We start from the raw sequence: 19185 nt of genomic DNA, 5'->3' as shown, positions 1-19185 counted from the left end.
AGAGTAAACATATGTGACCTTATATGATCAATCATTCATAGTTGTCATATGCTACAAACTCTGCTACAAATGCTTGAATCTCATTGCATATCATAAAAGTTCATTACACGCATCAAAGAGTCTAATCATAGGGATTCTGAGTCTAAGGAGTACACAAAAAGATATGCATTTTCTTCGGTGTAACCTAACCAAGGTATGCCTGACTCTCCTCACTGAAGCTAAAAGTCTTACATCTAAATTGATCATCATAAGAAGGGTATTTTCACCCTAAGGCCTGACTAGGGCAATTCTACCATATCCATGAGTCTACAAGTGGTGTATGACTCCCAATGTTTTCCCTCAGAAATTCTTTAAAAAAAAATCATCAAAAGACATCAAAAATCAAAACGAGCCTAAAAGGCATGAAAGGGAGCCACATTCCTCTTGTGTTGCCCTTGCTTGAAGCCCAACATTTCCTCTCTATTACAAATAAAGTTGTGCCTCAACTGGTCTGACTTTGTTTGATGGGACTATAGATGGTTGTGAAACCCAGATCATGTTTCAATACTGGCACCAACCTCGTTTGGCAAGACCACAAAATGATCTTGGCAATCCAGTTGTCCCTGCATTGACACCGACCTCGCTCAGCAAGACCATCAAATGGTCTTGGCAATTCAGTCATATACAAATTGGCTTGATCTTGCTTCGTGAGACCATAGACGGTCTCGAAAACCTAGTTCACCTTCTGACACTGGCACCGACTTCGCTCAGCAAGACTACCAAATGGTTTTGACAATCCAGTTGTTTTTGAACTAATCTGACCTTGCTCGGTGAGACCCATAACGGTCTCGACATTCCAACTCTTTCCTTTGGATGCTAACACCAACCTCATTCAACAATACCACTCACGATCTCAGCAACCCGGTTTTCTTTCAAACACTAGTCCAACCTCATTCGATAGAATTCAATTTAGTCTTGACAACCTAGTGTTTCAAGCCTTGAGTGTCTACTTCTTTATTATAAACTGAATCACATTGATTTATAACGAAGAGAGACATCTTTAGACACCAAAAATTTATGATGCCCAAATGCTAATATCTTTCACAACAAGTGTTTGCAGGTGTTAAGCAGGAATCAGTCACCCCTCTATTTAGAGGACAACTATATGAACTGTTGTTCGTTATTGAACGACAGAATGGACCGTTGTCTACTAAAAGATGGCAGAACAGATTGTTGCCTGCTCGGGGATGACACAATCCTTTTGTCGTCCACTGTATCAAACGTGTGGATAAGTCATGGATAGGCCTTATCCTCATCCACGATAGATCTAGATCCATCTAGGATTGAATCTGGACCTAAAAATCTAGTGATCCATATTCCATTCTGAATATAAATAAGGGTTCACCCTTATAACCTGATCATCTAAAAATTAAATACCTAAGTGCTGACCCTGTAAGAACACGCCTAATCAAGCTTTGCCAGAATGTTGTCCTTACACAATTGAAGAACACTCATACCTATGTAAAAGTGCTAATGAACAAAAAAAGAGCTTGAACGATAAAATGAATTCTCGAGTTCGAAAAAGATATTTTCTAAATCTCTAATATGTTTATTCTAATTTTATTTATTTATTAGATTAGGTGTTTATACATGTTTATTATTTTTATTTGCATATTGAAATCCGCAACGTCGCGATTCAAGCTATGGAGATTGAGAAACTTGCCCCATGTTTATCTTTCCGTCAGGCGAAAGACGGTTGAAGCTTGCAAACGACGTCTCCTAAATTTTCATAAAAAAGGATTTCACCAATCCAGGTAAGTCCCATCTTTCTCAACCTCAAAATATTTTATCTACAACAATATTAAACTTGCTTTTGAGAGTTGTTTAATTTTTTTACTTTATTATGTACAGGGTACCCTTAAATAAGAATTCCTAACGAGGGAAGGAATTCCATCCAAAGGGCAGCAATCTACCCAGATTTGTGCAACTTGTGACATGATGGCTACTATTTGTTTCGTTACAAACGCACACCCATGCATGTTTAAAAGGTGAAGGATATCAATTTTAGGGCATTTTTTGTTAACTTAAAAGCAAGCATTTTTACCACAACTTTTTTTTTTATAGACGACTGGAAACCACCCCTAGGATCATAGACCCTGTTGGTGTAAACTGTGGCACACTCCTTTTTTGGGGGCGCAGCACCTGCTGGAGTCGAACACCCACTGCCCGTCGGACAGCCGAAGCTGCCTGAAAGTTTAAAACAGCAATTTCTCGCGAGATTTTCAAAAATATCACGAGATTTATGAAAAACATAAATACTGTAATTTAAACGTGATATTTACATTTTAAACGGCTATTTATCATGAAAAAAACTGTGTATTTTTTTATTAATATTTTCTTATAAAAATATGTTTTATATTTTTAAATTTATTTTATGAGGGAAAAACAAAAACCCTGACCACAGACTTTGAGGATGAATGATTTGAAAATTTTTGTTTTTTTAAAACATAACGAGATAAACCCTAAGCATGGCATGAACAAGATGCAAGGGTATCCTTGTCAATGTAAGAACTTGGGTTGGGACTTGGGGTAAACATATATGTCCTTTATGAAGCTAAGGGACCTTTTCTGCCTCAGAAGTCAGAACTCAAAAGGCAGCACATTCTATAACCATCTCTTTCTTTTGGTTATCCTTACCAAGTAGATGGTCAATTGTACTCCTTTCTTGAATGTAAAACAACTAATCCCTCCCCATCTCTACGCCACTGCTGCTAGGGGTGTCAACCGGCTTGGTTTCCCTGGACCCGACCCAAATAAAATCCTATAGGGTCCCGGTATGGTGATAAATAAGAAGACCTGATTAAGACCTGGATTGGGACCTGAAGGTTCGATTAATACATAGAGCCGAGTATAGTTTGTGAAATTTTATACCAGACCTAGACCCGAGCCGAGTTTTGATTAAGACCTGCAACTTTTTAATGTAAAAATGATAAAAAAAAAATATGATTTTACTGGGTATGGTTCTGGTTTGGTTCATGTAGTTCTTATCGGGTCTGGATATGATTTTTCTTATATTGAACTCGATTAAACTTGGGTCAAAACCCGATACCATACCCAAAAATCTGGACTAAGTCTAGTTCCACCTGGGTCTGAACCAAACCCGACCATTGACACTCCTAATGTCAACAGGTTGGGTTTGGTTGGAACCCAGGTGGAACCAGACCTGACCCTGATTTTTGGGTATAGTATCGGGTCTGGACCTGAGTCTAATCGGACATACCATAAGATAAACCATACCCGGACCCAATTAAGAACTACATGAACCAGACCCGGTCCATACCTGGTAAAATAATATTTTTTATCATTTTTACATTTAAAATTTGTGGGTCTTAATCGGAATTCGGGTCGAGACCGGGTCTGGTATAAAATTTCACAAACTATACCTGGCTACATATATTAATCGGACCTTCGGGTCCGGAACCATGTCTTAATCAGATCTTCTTATTTATCACAATAGCCTGACCCTATAGTGTTTGGTTCGGGCCCAACCCGTTGACACCCCTAACTGGAGGGTTTGAAATTTTGATTTTTAGTGGAGCAACTCTATGTTATTCCATAGAAAGGTGTAATTTGCTGATAAAATGAATATTCTTAATAATTTTCACAACCTTCTATATTGTATATGATTTAACCCAGCTTTAAATCCTTCATATGAACTTTATTCATGTTCGACTCACTGAAATGATCAAAACACCTTTTTGTGCATATTTTTTTATGGGTCCTATGTCCCTTCATTTCTTTTTGTATAATGAGAAATTGTTAGTAATTATGATTTTTAAAGATCTTGTTATGTTAATTGGATTGCCCCACAAATTTCAAAACCAAACCATCTCTATGTGTGGTAACTCGCAATACTATTGAAAAACCTAAAATTTTGTTGTTTTTTTTGAGATATTTTATAGAATTTAGTTGATCCCACATTTTCCCATGTTTGAGTGCAAATGCAGACCAGATTGGTAATTAATATCGTGAAGAATAAAGAAAGAGTTAATACCCACAAAAAAACAAATGTTTTTATTAGGAAGCGACCAAAGGGTCTCCACAAATTGAGATTTGGTTGTAGAAGAATCAGATTACAACATAGGATCAGGGGAATTGGAAAAGTGTTTCACCCAAACAAGTGGAACATGGGCCCCATGGAAATTCTCAATGCTAAAAAATTATCCCAATGTATCTAAATAATGCAAGGAACTTGTGTTTTATAATAGTACTTTATGCTAATCTAAGCTCATGTTTGAATTTAATTTATGTGCAAATCTCGCATTTTAGTTAATCTTTCTGAGAAAACAAATGAGATAATTGGGAATTGAGAATATGATTTTCATAGATGTGGCAAATTTTCTTAATCTAGCATATCCTCATTCTACTCGCATAATATAAATCCTTTAAACATTCTTAAAGCACTTTAACAAGAGGTTTGATCAAGTACTTGGCAAAGTATTTAGCCCACTGGGTGTGCCTTGTATCCTGGGGTCTATGTGGGCCCCTTACATCTTAGAGATGGTTGGCTCCAACACATGACACGTGGCAGTTCCCCACTGCTAAGTACTTGGCCCCTAGTATTGGATCTGTTCTCATTTAACAATGACCATCGAATTCTCTTTTTGTTGAAAGCAAGGAATAAGTAAATGCTCAACTTGAAGAAAGAGGGACTCATGCATTTACGAATAGAAAGAACTACTGTGGGTCATTCATATGGAGTTCAATGTTGGCATTTCAACGATCAATCATATTGGAAAGCAGCAAATTAAGCATTAACTCAATCTTGTTTGAAAACATAAAGAAAAAAGAAAAAGAAACAGACACTTCTGTAAAGGCACGATTTGACAGCGAAAAAAACTCTCATAAGAAAAGAAAGTTTTGTTTGAGAGATTTTTATATAGGAAGTTTTTTCAAAAGAAAGTTTTTGGCTTGTTTGTGTAGCATGAGAAAAAACAGAGTAGAAAAATGTGAAAAAATGAGAGAGAGGAGGAGGGTGATGATGATGGTGAGATGGTGGGAGTGGTGATGGTGAGATGGGTGGTGGGGAGTGTAAAAATAATTTTTTTCTTGGTAGGAAACATTCCTCTACCCCTCCCCTCACTGATGAATGTTTTCTATCAAAAAATGTATTTTTTAGAAAAACTCTCTCAGCAAAAAAGTCTCTATCTTCAAAAAGTTAAAAAATCTATACAGATTTTTTATTTTGCATCGCTTTTCCTATATCTTTCTTGCTTTCAAACGTGCCCTAAATATCATATGTCCTATTTCAATGAATCTCCTTCTCTCTTTATATATATATATATATATATATATATATATATATATATATATATATATATATATATATATATATATATATATATATATACTTCCAACTAAAGAAAGGTACAAACTTTTTTTAAATCACTTTTAAAATCAATCTCAAAAGTGTTCGTTAGCAAATCTAGCCATACAGATGCAATCTCTATGATTAAGAACCTAAAAACCATCTCTTATAGCAAATTTTTGATATGTAGACATCTTATAATGAGCTAAAAATTAACATTTTTGAATTGTTTTAGATTATAAAAATCTATTTTGTACACTAAAAAATATTTGAAATAAGAGTCAGATCTTAAGGTTTTTTTTATCATGAAAATAGCACATTCATATAGTCAGATTTGTCAAAAAATAATTTTAAATATAATTTTTAAAGTATTTTGAATATAAATAAATAAATAAATAAAAATATATATATATATATATAGGAAGGGGAACCGTCCAATCAAAGGAATGTCCAAAATCTACATCTAATGCTAATCGACTAAGTTTCTTCTCTAACAATCGAGTTTTTCATCTATCGAACTTTATATATTGGATTTTTAACATTCATTTAGTGAGCCACATGTTTTGGATTATGAATTTTTTTAATGTTTAGATGTGTTTTTTAAAGCACTAAAAATCAACGGCCTATGGTGCTTTATGTTATAAAGTTTTGAATGCATTGTGAGCCATCAATTTTTTAGGTTTCAAAATACGCCTATATGTCATAGCATATTTTTTACTAAATAAATTATAAAGAACAGATATATGATGTTCTATCGATGACATGCTCAAGCATTGGAGAAGGAGAGGCACGATATATATATATATATATATATAAGAGGCCAATTCTTTAGGGTTTCTCAAATGGGGACATCTACAAACTTATAAAATTAAAAATAAAAGACAAAATCCATCATAAATTTACATTTTTTTATATGTACATGGAGAAACCACCCCGGAGAACAAAGACCTAGTTGTACTTGCTCTACTTGTCTTACTTATGATCACTATCCTGACAATGTAAAACTCCGGGCTGGGAAGGTGGACACACAATATTCTACTTCCTTGATTCTTGGTGAGTGAAAGTTGCAACTTTTCTATGCACTTTCAACAAATGGTGAAGAAATTTTTTAGTATACAATTATTAACCACTTGAATATGATCGAGGAGATGGATGATGCTCAAAACTTGGTTAGTAAATTAATGTTAACCTGATTTAGCTGCTAAAACTAATTGTTTATCATAATAAGGCTAAGTTTTTTAAAAGGAATGTAATGAGAAAACTACTACATCTTAATTACTTAAAAGGAGGCATTAATAAGGTCTAAAAAGTCTAAAAACACAAAAACATAACTCAGGAGTTTAAAATAAAAATTGACAAATGGTGATCTCGCAATAAGATTACGATATTTTAGTAATTCTATAGTTTTTATCATGATCTTGTTTTTTCAAATATATTATAAAAAATAAATCCCATATTTATGACTATGATAAAGAACACATGAGCCACTTTTACTTCTTTACTTCTTTTTTTTCAAAAAAAAAAAAAAAAGAGTTTGAGCTGAAATAGCTGATCCGATGGAAAATGGTTTGAGGACATAAGAGCCACTTTGAGAATGGTAAGGGGCACTTGTGTCATTTCATAAGTCAAAGATACTAAAAAGGCTCAGAGCAATCAGGCCTATGCTGTCAGACTGAAACATCGAACAAAATGACAAGTTTATCCCTTCGCCGTACTCTGGAAGGATACGACTGTCATTCCATTAGAACCAATTCGGGACATGCTTGTCATTTCTTGAAAAAGAGGGGGGCAGATCTGATCAACTTCACATCATTATTTTATTTTATTTTTTATAATTTTTTATTCCCACTACCAAGAGTATATGGTCGTTGTCAGAGAGAGAGAGAGAGAGCGGAAGCCCAACCCGAGACAGCTCCACGACTCGTCGGATCTTATCGTCTCTCGTGAATATCGATTTTATTTCGGTTCGGGTTAAAGAATCGGAACAAACAAGGCTTGTTATCAGGTTGAATTCCAGCTGAATTGGGGTTGAATCAGCACTTTTTTTTTTATTTTTTACATTTTAAACAAATGAAATGGACCGATTCGAGCCTGAATTGGCTGATTCTCTGAATCTTTTTACCAATGGAATTCGGATCATAAACCCATTTACACAACATTATTCTAGACTGTTCAGTTTTCACAGTTTTTCAGAAAAAGTGAGATGAGCAAGGACATTGCTTTTTGTATTTTTTTTTATGATGAAAGAAAATCAATACCGGTTCCGGTCACTTAACGGGCCTGACATCTTGCTAGATAAAACTCCGAGTTGAGGACATAACCACCCAGCCTTATGTGCCCCAATCGTGATAAAGCAATGACAGCCTCCATGCGCCAGTGGGATTTGATCCTGAGCATTCAGCTTGACTGTTGACCCCCGCTGACCAGATGGGTAACTGCGGCGAAAAGAGCAAAATCCGCAACCTTTTATTTTTCATCAATTTCAAATCAATACGCTCTTCGATTTGTGCTGTAATGTTGTGTTAGTTTGGGGATTAGTGCACTTTTTCCCGATATTTCGAATTTTCCGGATTTCTTTTTCCCGATACAAGAGCTTAATTTTGAACACGATCATGCGCAAAGGCAGCGGTTCGTGGTACGACGAAGCGGTCTAGTCTCAACGATACACGAGACAAAAGGCGATGAGCCGGGGTGCCACTCGCACGTGCTGAAAGATTTTCTCAGGCACGTGCGAGGGAGCATGGGATGAGAGGTGATGGTGGAGAGGGAGGGAGTCAGGATCAGGTGCCATCACATGGCACACTTTGGGTGTGCCTGGGTACCTGGTTGCCCTCTCAAAGTGTGCCATGTGATGGCACCTGATCCTGGCTCGGTGGTGAGTTTGGGATGGACCGAACGTTGACAAACTCCATCTCACTGTTTCTGTGTTAGATATCATATGGAGCCGAGCCTCTAAGAAGAGAGAGAAAGAAAGAGAATCATGAAAGGAACAAAAAAAAATCAAAATTAAAATAAAAGATGAGAGAAATAAAGGCGAGAGAGAGGTCATTGTGTTTTCTGCGTGTGTGGGGAGACCCTCTCTCTCTCTCTCTCTCTCTCTCTCTCTCCTGTGTACCTTCCTCCGCAATCCTTCTCTTTTCCCCCAAAAGACGGGACTCCAAACTGAACCCCTCTCTCTCTCTGGCCCCGCACCCGCAGCATCCGCAGCGGAAGCGGGAGGGAACAACAAGCGATAGATATCATTATCTCTCTTCCAGATTCGGATGATACGTGGGGATCCGACGCACCTGGTTCTCACTCGCCGGAGTGATTCGCCGGCGCTGGACGGAATTCCAGTCGAGGTCCGTAGGTAGTTTCTCCATGCGTGCATTGGGGTCTGGGAAGAAGGGGGCGGGCGATGGTTCGGGAGCGTCTCGAAGTGTGGACTCGGCCGCGAGTCGTAATCCTCTTGTGTTTCCGGTTCGTGAGTCGTAGACGCTGATGACGGCTCCGGCTCCGGCTCCGGCGGCGATCGGCGAAGGTGGATTCTCTCTCTCTCTCTCTCTCTCTCTCTCTGAGGAGGAGGAGGAGGAGGAGGTGGGAAATTGGAGTTTTGGCGGAGTGTGGCTAGGGTTTTGGCGTGTGCTTCTCGCGTTTGTTTTCTTTTTCTTTGTTCAAGAGTCGAAGATACGTGGTTTAGGTGGAATAATTTTCTTGATTTTCGTTAATTTTTTCATGAAGATCTTGTTTCTTGGCTTGGAGTTCGAGATCGATATCCGTTTATTCGACGTCTTCTCGTGATTTCAACGATTTCTGGAAAGGCGGATTCTTTTTTTTTTATTAAAATTTCTTTTTCTAGTACGATAGGTGCTAGGTAGAGTAGAGTAAAAGTGCGATTTTCGTTTTATTTCAAGATGGCTAGGTGTCGATTTTTTTTTAATTAATCATGTTGATTATTTCGATGATCGGCTCGTCAATTGTTTCCCTGAAAATATATTTTCTTTTTACGAATTTGGAGCATTTTCCCAAAATCGGGTTTTGGGTTCGTGACGGTAATTAGATTTGATTTTTGTTTTCTTCATCGTTAAAACTACGTGTTCCTTTGGGTTCTTCCTGATGTATGTTTGATTATGAGATCGAAACTTTGCATTTTTGAAGTTTAGGCTGAAGTTATGGGCCTATAGTTTTGTGTGATTTAGTTCATTTCTATTTCAGGCAGTGTTTATAAATTAAATTTCCAACCCTGATTTGGTTGTTAACTGATAGGCGAAAATTTTTGGTAGAGATTGATTGAATGGCTTCTGAATCTGTTTACGAATGGCATCTTCCTTCTTGTCTGAACACGAATTGGACCATCATAAATCTGGGACGCATGCATTTCCTGTGCCTGGTTAGCATTTTGGAAGTGTCTCGATGGCTCTTGCCTCAGTGTTTTTTCCGTAATGCATGAAATTTGACAGAAGTCAATATGAGTAGGCATCAATAGGGTACCAAATTAAGATATGAGAAGCAAACGCACACCGTATGTATATTAGATTAGTTCCTGTTTTCCGGATGGTGGCATGGCATATAATTTATCTGAGAAGGATGGTTTGATGGAGGCAAAGTGGGGGGACCAGGAATTATTCTTTTTGCAGGCATGCAAAGTAATGTGGGATTATTACGGTGTCAAATTGGATGCACACAGATTTGGTGTTTGTGTTGATTGGAGGATATCGAGGTCGTTCATACTGCCACTTAATTGGCATTGAGATCCTCATCATCTGTTAAAATTTCATTTTATGAGACTGGTATTTTCATTACAGAATAATGGCAAGGATCATTTATTAAGCTGTTCTTCAAGGGTGTATCTATATAAGCATTGGACATTATCAATATGATGAAACTGATAAAGCAATTGCTTGTTGCAACTTCTATCTTAAGGAATTTGTTTGCCAAAATGCCAAGGTGGATGGTGGTGCAAGATTCTATTTTTAGCATAGAAAAAATATAGTCTTGAATAGGTGCGGTAGATGTTACTTCTCCATATATCATGTAGTAGATAATTTCTAGTTGATGTTCCATGATGATGAAATAACATGCTGAAGAAAAAGTAAAAGATGCGTGCCTACTGTTAGATTCATTTGTGTTCTGCACTGCATTTGGATTTTGGAGGTATTTGATCAGGAATGGTGCATGTTTTCCATAGTCACAGATATTGGTCTCGGCTATGTCTCAGCAATCAATTTCTCTGATAATATAGGTTTAATTGATAAATCTCAGGAAAATCTCGATGCTTAAAATTTAAAAATAAAATAAAAATAGCATACATAAGTAAAAAAATAACATGTTTAAAAAAGAAAGCTCACATAATAAATATAAGTAAAGAATATAAAATATGTAAAAGCAACTGATAATATCATGATATTATCTTGATAATATTGCAATATATTAAATTTCTGATATTTTCAAAATATTGTGAGGTTTTCCCTTTAATATCATTTGATGAATTTACAGCTATGTGATCACTATATTTTCAGAATAACTCCTATATCTTTGACTATGATGTTTCCTATGAAAACGGATAGTACTGGAACATTTCTGTATATTTTAATTGATATCTTGATAAATTCTGCATTGGAGTAAAGACATCATGGTGAATGATGATTTTATAATCAGTGGACTGTTTAAAAGGAACCATTGTTGCTGCCAAGGGTTGTTTTCATAGAAAAAAGGCAAATGTGTCATTTTATACTTTGGATGTGTATTTGAAATGTATTCAGATAAAGTAGGCCATGAATGTGCTAACCTGAATGCTGGTCGGCTTTCTATAAATAGCTGATAAGTTAGGCGACTTTTTCCTAAATTACATGAGGTTACAAAAATGTTGAACATTATGGATGTAGATGCTGCACTTGTCTAGCAGAGGAAACAAAAGTGATTTGTGAATAATGAGCATAACATGTTCTGGAGTTGTAATATTCTGCAGTTTTGAATGAACCAAATAGCAATGCCACAATGTTAGGTGGCTGTGTTGTTTTTTGAGATGTGATTCTTGAAAAGTGGCATACCCTAATTGTTTGTTCATATGCTCTTTCTGCAACTTGTCAAAGCTGAGCCATTTTCAATTACTAAACAAGCAACTGAATTCACTTAATTCAATAAAATGTAAAATTCATATAGCAACCGAAGAATGTCAAAAACAGTAAATTCCATTTCGTTGTTGGCAGCAGGGATGCAGTTTCATAGCCTCTTCTTCGAAGTAGAGTATGATCTTTATTGCAGATACCTACCTTTTGCACGAGCATAGCACACATGGAAAGGCAATTAAAAGAGGAAAAAAATCCACATTGAAAAAATAAGTGCCACAGTAATATTAACTTGTATATCCCCAGAAAAAAAGGTTGGGTTTAGATAAAACATTTTTATCATGATGATAACGACAAAATGTTATGTCAGGACTTGAGTTATATAGCTTGCTGTACGCAGCAAGCAGCATGGTGCTATATTCACAAGCTTTGCAAAATACACACACGCATGTATATATATATATATATATATATATATATATATATTGTTAACAATGGACCTTTACTTGTTGCTTGTTTTCTGGCACAATAGTCAAGTCCTTTTCGTAGGTGCTAAATTTGATAATTACTTTTTAAGTGTTTTTCTTAAATTGTAATGTTAATAATTAGTATTTCATATGTTTGACTGGAAAATCTTAATTGCTTGAATTTGTTAATTTTTTGTTTTCGCTCTGTGTTCATTGTATTCATATCATAAATACAATATGCGCTGGTTTTGTTCCCCCGATTTCTTATCTCTAAATGTAGCTTAAATGTTGCTTAGTTTAATGTTTTTTCACTTATTTCTTGATGTAACCTGTTTCACTATTCTGAGTGCTTATTCTATTCTGCATAACAAAGAACCTATCACTCAATTCTTGGGTTCAGGAATTCCTCTATAACTTAAGCGTTCTGTTCTCTTATTAACCAATTTATGTATCTAATTTCTAGTTTTCTCGTTATTCTCGATACACTTTTGAACTGTTGACTAATCTGTTTCTAATGTGGGATCAAAACTTATGCATAGCCTTTTTAATCTGTAATTCTTATTAATTGGGGGCCTATATCCACATAGCTTAATGGAATGCATGATATTTTGTTCCTTTTGCCTGTTTTTGTTAGATCTCAAGCTCAATAGCTGGTGTTTATCTTATATATGATTTATGTCATTTGTAAGCATTTTGTTATGAGCTTCATAAAGTTTAGCTACTGAACTTTTTACATCATCATTGGACTTCTTTGCAGATTCCTTTTAACTCGGTTAATATCATTGGTGCCTATCATACTATCAATAGGAATGGGAGCAAAAGTGCAATATAACAGTTATTTGCCTGCATATTACCACATGAAGGATCTGAATGATGACGTAAAGGGTACTGTCTGGTCACAATTTTATGAAGATACGATGTTGAAGGGGAGGCAATACTATAATGGTTTCATGCAGCAGAATATAGATGTTTATTCTGAATATGACAAGGAGGTACTAAAGCAGACAATGCTCAAGCATGAAGTCATATTTCGGAATCAGGTAGTCCCACTAATTCTTACGAGGTGCACTTGTTTTCTGGTTCCCTTTGTGCAGTATCATTGATTTTCTCTTGCACTTATTAATGCAGTACTTTTTTCTAAGTGTTTGGCATGATCCTTTATCTAACACACCCACTAATGATGTGGGTTTCAAGACAGCTAACTTTCTTGTATTGATGACTTGTTCTTGTTGTATAGGTCTCTGAACTGCATCGCCTATATCGAGTGCAGAAGGATTTGATGGATGACCTGAAAAAGAAAGATACGAGCAAATATTCCTTACCCGTGGAAGCAATGTGTGAGAGACAACTTCTTTTCCAAATGAGGTCTGATGACTCACAGAAAATCTGGCAAGCGTGTATGCCATCTGTTGTAAGCTCAAGTTGCAGTAGGCAGTCTGCTTCTGATAACACGCAATCTCCTCTAACCCTTTTGAAGGACAATGGCATACAAGGTGTACCTATCCCAGCTCAAAGTGTAAAGGTTTCTGAACTGCTGAATTCTAGAAAGAACAAGGGCCTACGCAGATCTATTGACCTTCAGCTTCCGGCTGATGAGTACATTGACATTGAAGACAGTGAATTGTCAGTTGAGGAGATTAAAGCTCCTGATCCTGATGTTGTACCTGAGATTGAGGTAAAGCTAACTCTTGGCACTGGGTACAATGGAAGTGTGAAGGATGATCATCACAAATCAGGCATCCATCCACCAAATGGCTTCCATGCTCACAAGATGTCAGAGTTAAATAGTACCCATCAAGGATCACATAATAATGAGGTAGAAACATCAAATTTTGGAGTTCCAGGGAACTTTCCTCATGAAGTTCTAGTGAGACAACCATCCTTTCAGCCAAGTGCAAGTTCTATTGGACTGCCAAAATATTGTAATAATGATAAGAGCCACAAGCTTTGCTGGAATCTTTTGGAACCAGAATGTGAGGGAAGCAGAGGTGACTGGCATTCCTCAAATCTTGGAGCTGGTAATAGGGATTCTTTCTTTCTCTTTTTTTCTATTTGTTTACTCAACTACTACTAGTGATACATAAGTGAATGCATTGAATTATTGTATATCTGTTGCTTTAAATAATTTCATCCATGAAAAAATATTCTTACTTAAACCTGGACATAAATAATTTCATCCATGAAACAATTTACTTAAACCCGGACATTGTCTGCAAATCAAATTCATATAATATGATGATCACTTGTTTTATAGTGGGCTCAGTATCATCTCATGCATAAGGTGTATGGTTCAACTTAGTTGAGCATGCCCAAATTGCTTAATTCTCCTCTGAACATAATGTCCTAAAAATAGATTCTTTGCTGTTTCTTTTAGCTTGAGCTACTCTTCCAAATCACTCTTTGCATATGAGATCAACTGTTGTCATATTATAAGCGGAGTAGCATATTTGAGTCTGGATCGGGTGCAATCTCATAGCACAACATTTGTGCATTAAGCACCTGATCGCCTTCCATCAGGCCTTGGGCCCCACAACTGACAGGCCCTGTCCTCAAGATGGAGGGTGATCAGGTGCGTAAGGCACAAATATTTGTGCAATCATATTGCACCTGATCTTTTCACAGCATATTTACACTGGAAAGAGTAGAAACCCAACCCAGTGATGAGGTCAATCTTCTCCCATTGTATACGCAGTTCATCTCCTCCCTCGACTTATTTAGTTTTTACATGTCTTCTGTATAAAAAATTGTGGGTAAGAACTCAACAGGGCCTCAAATCCATGCGAGGGATCAAGTCCTGAAGAGTTCTTACTTTTTGGATGATTCCTTGAAACCAATATTTAGAGACTGATTCACATCAAAGAAAAAAAATGAAAACTTTGATGTGTGTACTCTTCAGTGCTGGGCCGAACCATACTTAATGTTTGTCACCAGTTCCATAGTCCATTTTTTAGGTGGTGCCAAACTGGCACCTATTTAATGGCTGCCTATTCTTTAATTTGGTCAGATATAGCCTCTAAAAGAAAGGTTCAATTTTTTTTTATGGATGCTACAACTTTTTTTTTTTGGGGGGGGGGGGGGGTGTGTTCACTAGTGGATTTAATTATATTGGATGTATTGCTTAGAAGTCGTGCTTGTGACATGCATATGGATTTCAGCTAGTTTGATGATTAGTTGATATTACACCGAGGAATCTTAGATTTATTCCCCAGCTTGCCTCTTTCTCTCTCTCTCTCTCTCTCTCTCTCACACACACACACACACACACACACACACACACACACACACACACACACTCTTAAATTTCAAATAACAAATTACACAGATGACAGATGCCATTCTCATATCTTGAATTACCTGAATATCCTCATTAGCTGTGAATCTTTCCTACACATACATCTGACTTGACATGCACCTGAGTGTAAGTTGTCAGGTTGGATTCAGATATACCCAGTTGGGTTGGATATTCAACTTGCTGACAACAGTAGTGCTTGATACATGTTATTTGCTATGTGTGGAAATCGATGCATTGCATGCCACCAACCATGTTGCAATGTTTGCATTGACAATTTTTTTGGATCCATTAGACCAAGGCCATGGCATACTTGCCCAGCAAGCATTTTATTTGTTGTCAACCTTTAATTATGGAAGCTTTCATAGCATGGGTTATTGTCATTGCTTAAAATTGTCAAAACTGATGAGCCTGAGTCTCATGCTTGCTTGATGCTCCTTTTGCTTTTAACATTTGTCATGCTATTCTGATTTAATTACAAGTTTTTCGTGATGATTTCTAAGAAGCTCCTTTTTGCACTCATAGTTGTATCAGTTTTCTGTTATCTGAAAATTTGAAAGTATGTTGCACATTATGTGTTGTGTGGGAGTGCATGCATGTATGTGTGCGTGTGCAGGTGTGCCTGCAAGTGTGTGTGTATATGTGCCTTTACTTGTTAGTTTTGACTATCTTTCTATTGTATGCTGATGAGGCCGATTTTTTGTTGCATAACTGTCCTTTCAAATGTTTGGATTTGATTGGGCGTCAGTTACACTAGGTTAGGTCCCATATCATTCATATTGTTTACATTTTTCTCAAATACATTTCTGGTGACATTCAAACGTCAGATGGACTTTTCTTTTCTAATATCCTATTGCTGCTTCATTCTTGCAGGGCATCATAAAAGTATGGGTGCTCCATTCCTTCAGGGATACAGAAATGACGAGCAGCTTGGCTTTAAGAAACCTCATGAACTCCTACCATTTCTTCTGCATGAACAGAGACAAAAGGAATTACAGTTTAAAGATATGCAATTGCCTAAGATAAATATCGTGGAGCCCAACCCTGCAAGAGCCATGACTCTATCAACTTCTTCAGTTCTTTCCCAGACTGATTTGAGGAATACTGGGTCTGCAGAATGTTCTTCCTGGAGAAAGTCTATGAACACCAGCGGTCAGCTGCCATTTGGTATTCCATCACAGGCTTATTTTGATGGGCCCACGGGAAGGAACATTCCAGGCAAGACTCCCTTGGCACCTTTTCAAAGTGCTGAGGTTTATGAAGAGAAGTGGTATCCTAATGGCAGTTTGAGACCCTGTCAGGGTCTTGGCCGTGAAGTGCCATACTGTAATGGTTTCAACCTATCTAAGCCGGAGCCCGATGGATCATACCCACCCTTCTCTTTTCTTGGTTGCGATAAGCCAAACCTGAATAATGGTGAATGCTTGAGTTATGGACACCCAGAAGACAATGGTCCTAGGAAAATTTTGAAGGGATTTGATTGTCATGATATCAAAGGAAGCAAAAGTGTCTCTTTGTCACTGGCACTTCCAAATGGATTTGGAGATGATAGTGGTTCTCAAAGCCAGAGAGACCCGTTCTTTGATAAGGGTAGTCATGGTAGCCCATTGGAGAGGCAGTGCATGCCTCGGCTCGAGCTGAAAACACAACCTAACAAGGCTGCACACATCAACAATGGTAGTGCCCAACCAGGTAAAAATCTCTCACGACTTCTTCGTCAGCCTCTCTCCATTGACCTGGAGGAACCGTTAAAGATCAAATCTGAAACGGCAGCACAGGCAGGTAATGCAGCAAGAATATCCTTGTCAAGTAGTGGTCTGAGATCTGTGCAGGACTCCGTATTTCTCCCCACAAACAAAAGTGAATTGTCTGTTGTCACTGAGGCTGGGGTAGCCCAAAGCTCACTAAGCAATGACCTCAATTTCTTGAAGGAACCATTTGCTCTTACATTGACCTCAGAACCAAAGAAGGTTTGGTCAAAGTTTGATGGCTCCAAAAAGCATGAGCACATTGGTGAATTTCGGGGAGGCACACATGATGATATCAAGTTACAAAATATTGAAAAACAGATAGTAGGCCGAGCAAGCGGGTGCTGTGAAAGGGAAGAGATGATTAGTACTTCCTCAAGTTTCCGTGAAGGAAGATCCATCTGTTTAAATGATAGAGAGCATGAATTTGTTCATTCATTTGAGATGGAGCCACTGGCTAATCAGGGAGTGGCCTCCAAGGACGACAAAGTCAGTCAAAGCCAACACAAGATTGTTATGCCTGGGATTGAAGAAATACCTCGAGACAGAAGAGTTGATATTTTAGATGTTGTTCAGGGTAATGTAGGTGAGAATCATCGGATTGATTTGAGCCTGCCTGGTGATTTTGCTTTGTCACAGACACCTGCGGTGCCCAACAAAATGACAGAAAAAAATTCTTTCCCTGAAGAATCCATAAAAATCAATCATTCTATGGGCGATGAGTTTTGTACAGGAGCTGGTGACTGCTCATTTGAATCACCAAAGGCCCTTGTTACCTTGGCAGCTGAGGTGCTTAGGAACATTGCGTCAGTTGCTCAGGGGGAATCAGGTTGTGTCGCATGGAATCAATCAGAGGCTGCATTGAGTGACTCACTGAAATGGTTTGCACATGTGGTCTGTTCAGACTCTGCTCAACTGGAGTCTAGTACAGGAATCTCTGGAGCAAAGAGTGATGATCATCCTCAGTCATCTGATGGGGACGATTTCTTTGAAACAATGACATTGATGCTGAGAGATACTAAAATGGACGAGGATTATTGTTACAAGCCACAGCCTCATCCAGAGGAACTCAAGGGCCCTGAAACAGATGCATCTCCAGCAAAGAATCAGGCATCAAGGCGAACATCAAGGAGAGGCAGACGGCAAAGAGACTTTCAGAGAGAGATTCTTCCAGGTCTCATGTCTCTCTCGCGGCATGAGGTCACTGAAGATATGCAGACCATTGGTGGCCTGATGCGAGCATCTGGGTGTTTCTGGCAGACGGGGTTAGCACGAAAAAATGGCTGTAGGAATGAGTGGAGTTCCCCAACAAGGGGAAGGCGGTCAAGATGCGTGGCCATGGAGGTGAGCGAGACAGTTCTTGGGGTCCTGCAACCAACTTGCAGTCCTGAAGTTGATGAAACTGTGGGGCTGAAGGGCTTCTCATGGGGGAAGACAACAAGGCGGCGTAGGATGCAAAGATGTCCCAACACTGCTGCTCCAAGTTCATGCACAACAGAGAAGTCATAAGCTTGGTAAAACAATCAGGTGGAGAAAATGGCAGTTAAGAAATCCTTTGGCTCTAAGGATGGTGATGGCCGCCGTAGATGCCTCTGTAAATTTCCTCTGGGCCTCATGATTATCTGTCTACTAACAATTTGTATTATTCATAATAATGTGCATTATTTGGTGTGAAGTTATAGCACATCCACCAACGGGGGCTACTCGTGGTTGGTAGGAGCTCTCAGTGCACGTCTCCCTGTGGTAAGACGTTGCAGATTCAATACGTTGTGGGGGTCTGCCTAACCCCAGCTTGCCTTTCAAACAAAAAAAAGTTATGGCACATCCATTAGCATTTTAGCCCTGTGAAATCCTAAGTGGTTAGCTGACGGGCGTGGGACCCATACAAGTATTTCAAAAAAGAGAAGGGGGCTGGGTCTTACTCCTAACTCTTTTTTCATAGGTCTGGTTAGGACCTTCCAAAAGTATTTTGTGCTTAATCTGAACCGTTAGATGTATTTATCGTTGTTTTTCAGTATTTGGTTAAAAAAAATTATGTTAAGGTATACTTTAAATATGTAAAAAAAATCAATGGTGGATATTATACTAAAATTTGATGATAAAATATTTTATATTTTTACATCAAATCAATTTGAAGGAAAACTTGTCTTTTAGTAAATAAGCAATGATAAAACACATCTAATGATTCAAATCTAGCAAAAAATACTTCAAAAGTATTATTTTTAGAGGATTCCAACTGGATCTAACTAAAGAGGGTTAGAAGGATCACTCCCCTTCTCAAAAGGAG

The 19185-nt window shown here is 37.7% G+C and overlaps 1 protein-coding gene across 2 annotated transcripts; it reads left to right on the top strand.

Moving 5' to 3' along the window:
* Nucleotides 1-8386: 8386 nt before the first annotated feature.
* LOC149818775 (uncharacterized) lies at nt 8387-18573 on the top strand. Of its 2 annotated transcripts, none has more exons than XM_089985126.1 (4): nt 8387-8867; nt 12619-12901; nt 13099-13879; nt 16024-18573. In XM_089985126.1, the coding sequence occupies exons 2-4, from the start codon at nt 12671-12673 to the stop codon at nt 18405-18407; spliced, it is 3396 nt and encodes a 1131-aa protein (XP_089841252.1). In that variant the 5' UTR covers nt 8387-8867; nt 12619-12670; the 3' UTR covers nt 18408-18573. The 2 variants fall into 2 exon arrangements, with proteins under 2 accessions (XP_089841252.1, XP_089841253.1); XM_089985127.1 differs by lacking the exon at nt 8387-8867 and adding an exon at nt 8914-9026.
* Nucleotides 18574-19185: the final 612 nt, after the last annotated feature.

This window comes from Nuphar pumila, chromosome 13, assembly GCF_984573655.1.
Source record: "Nuphar pumila chromosome 13, dmNupPumi1.hap1.1, whole genome shotgun sequence".
Lineage (NCBI taxonomy): Eukaryota > Viridiplantae > Streptophyta > Magnoliopsida > Nymphaeales > Nymphaeaceae > Nuphar > Nuphar pumila.
This window is presented reverse-complemented; position numbering and strand designations above follow the sequence as displayed.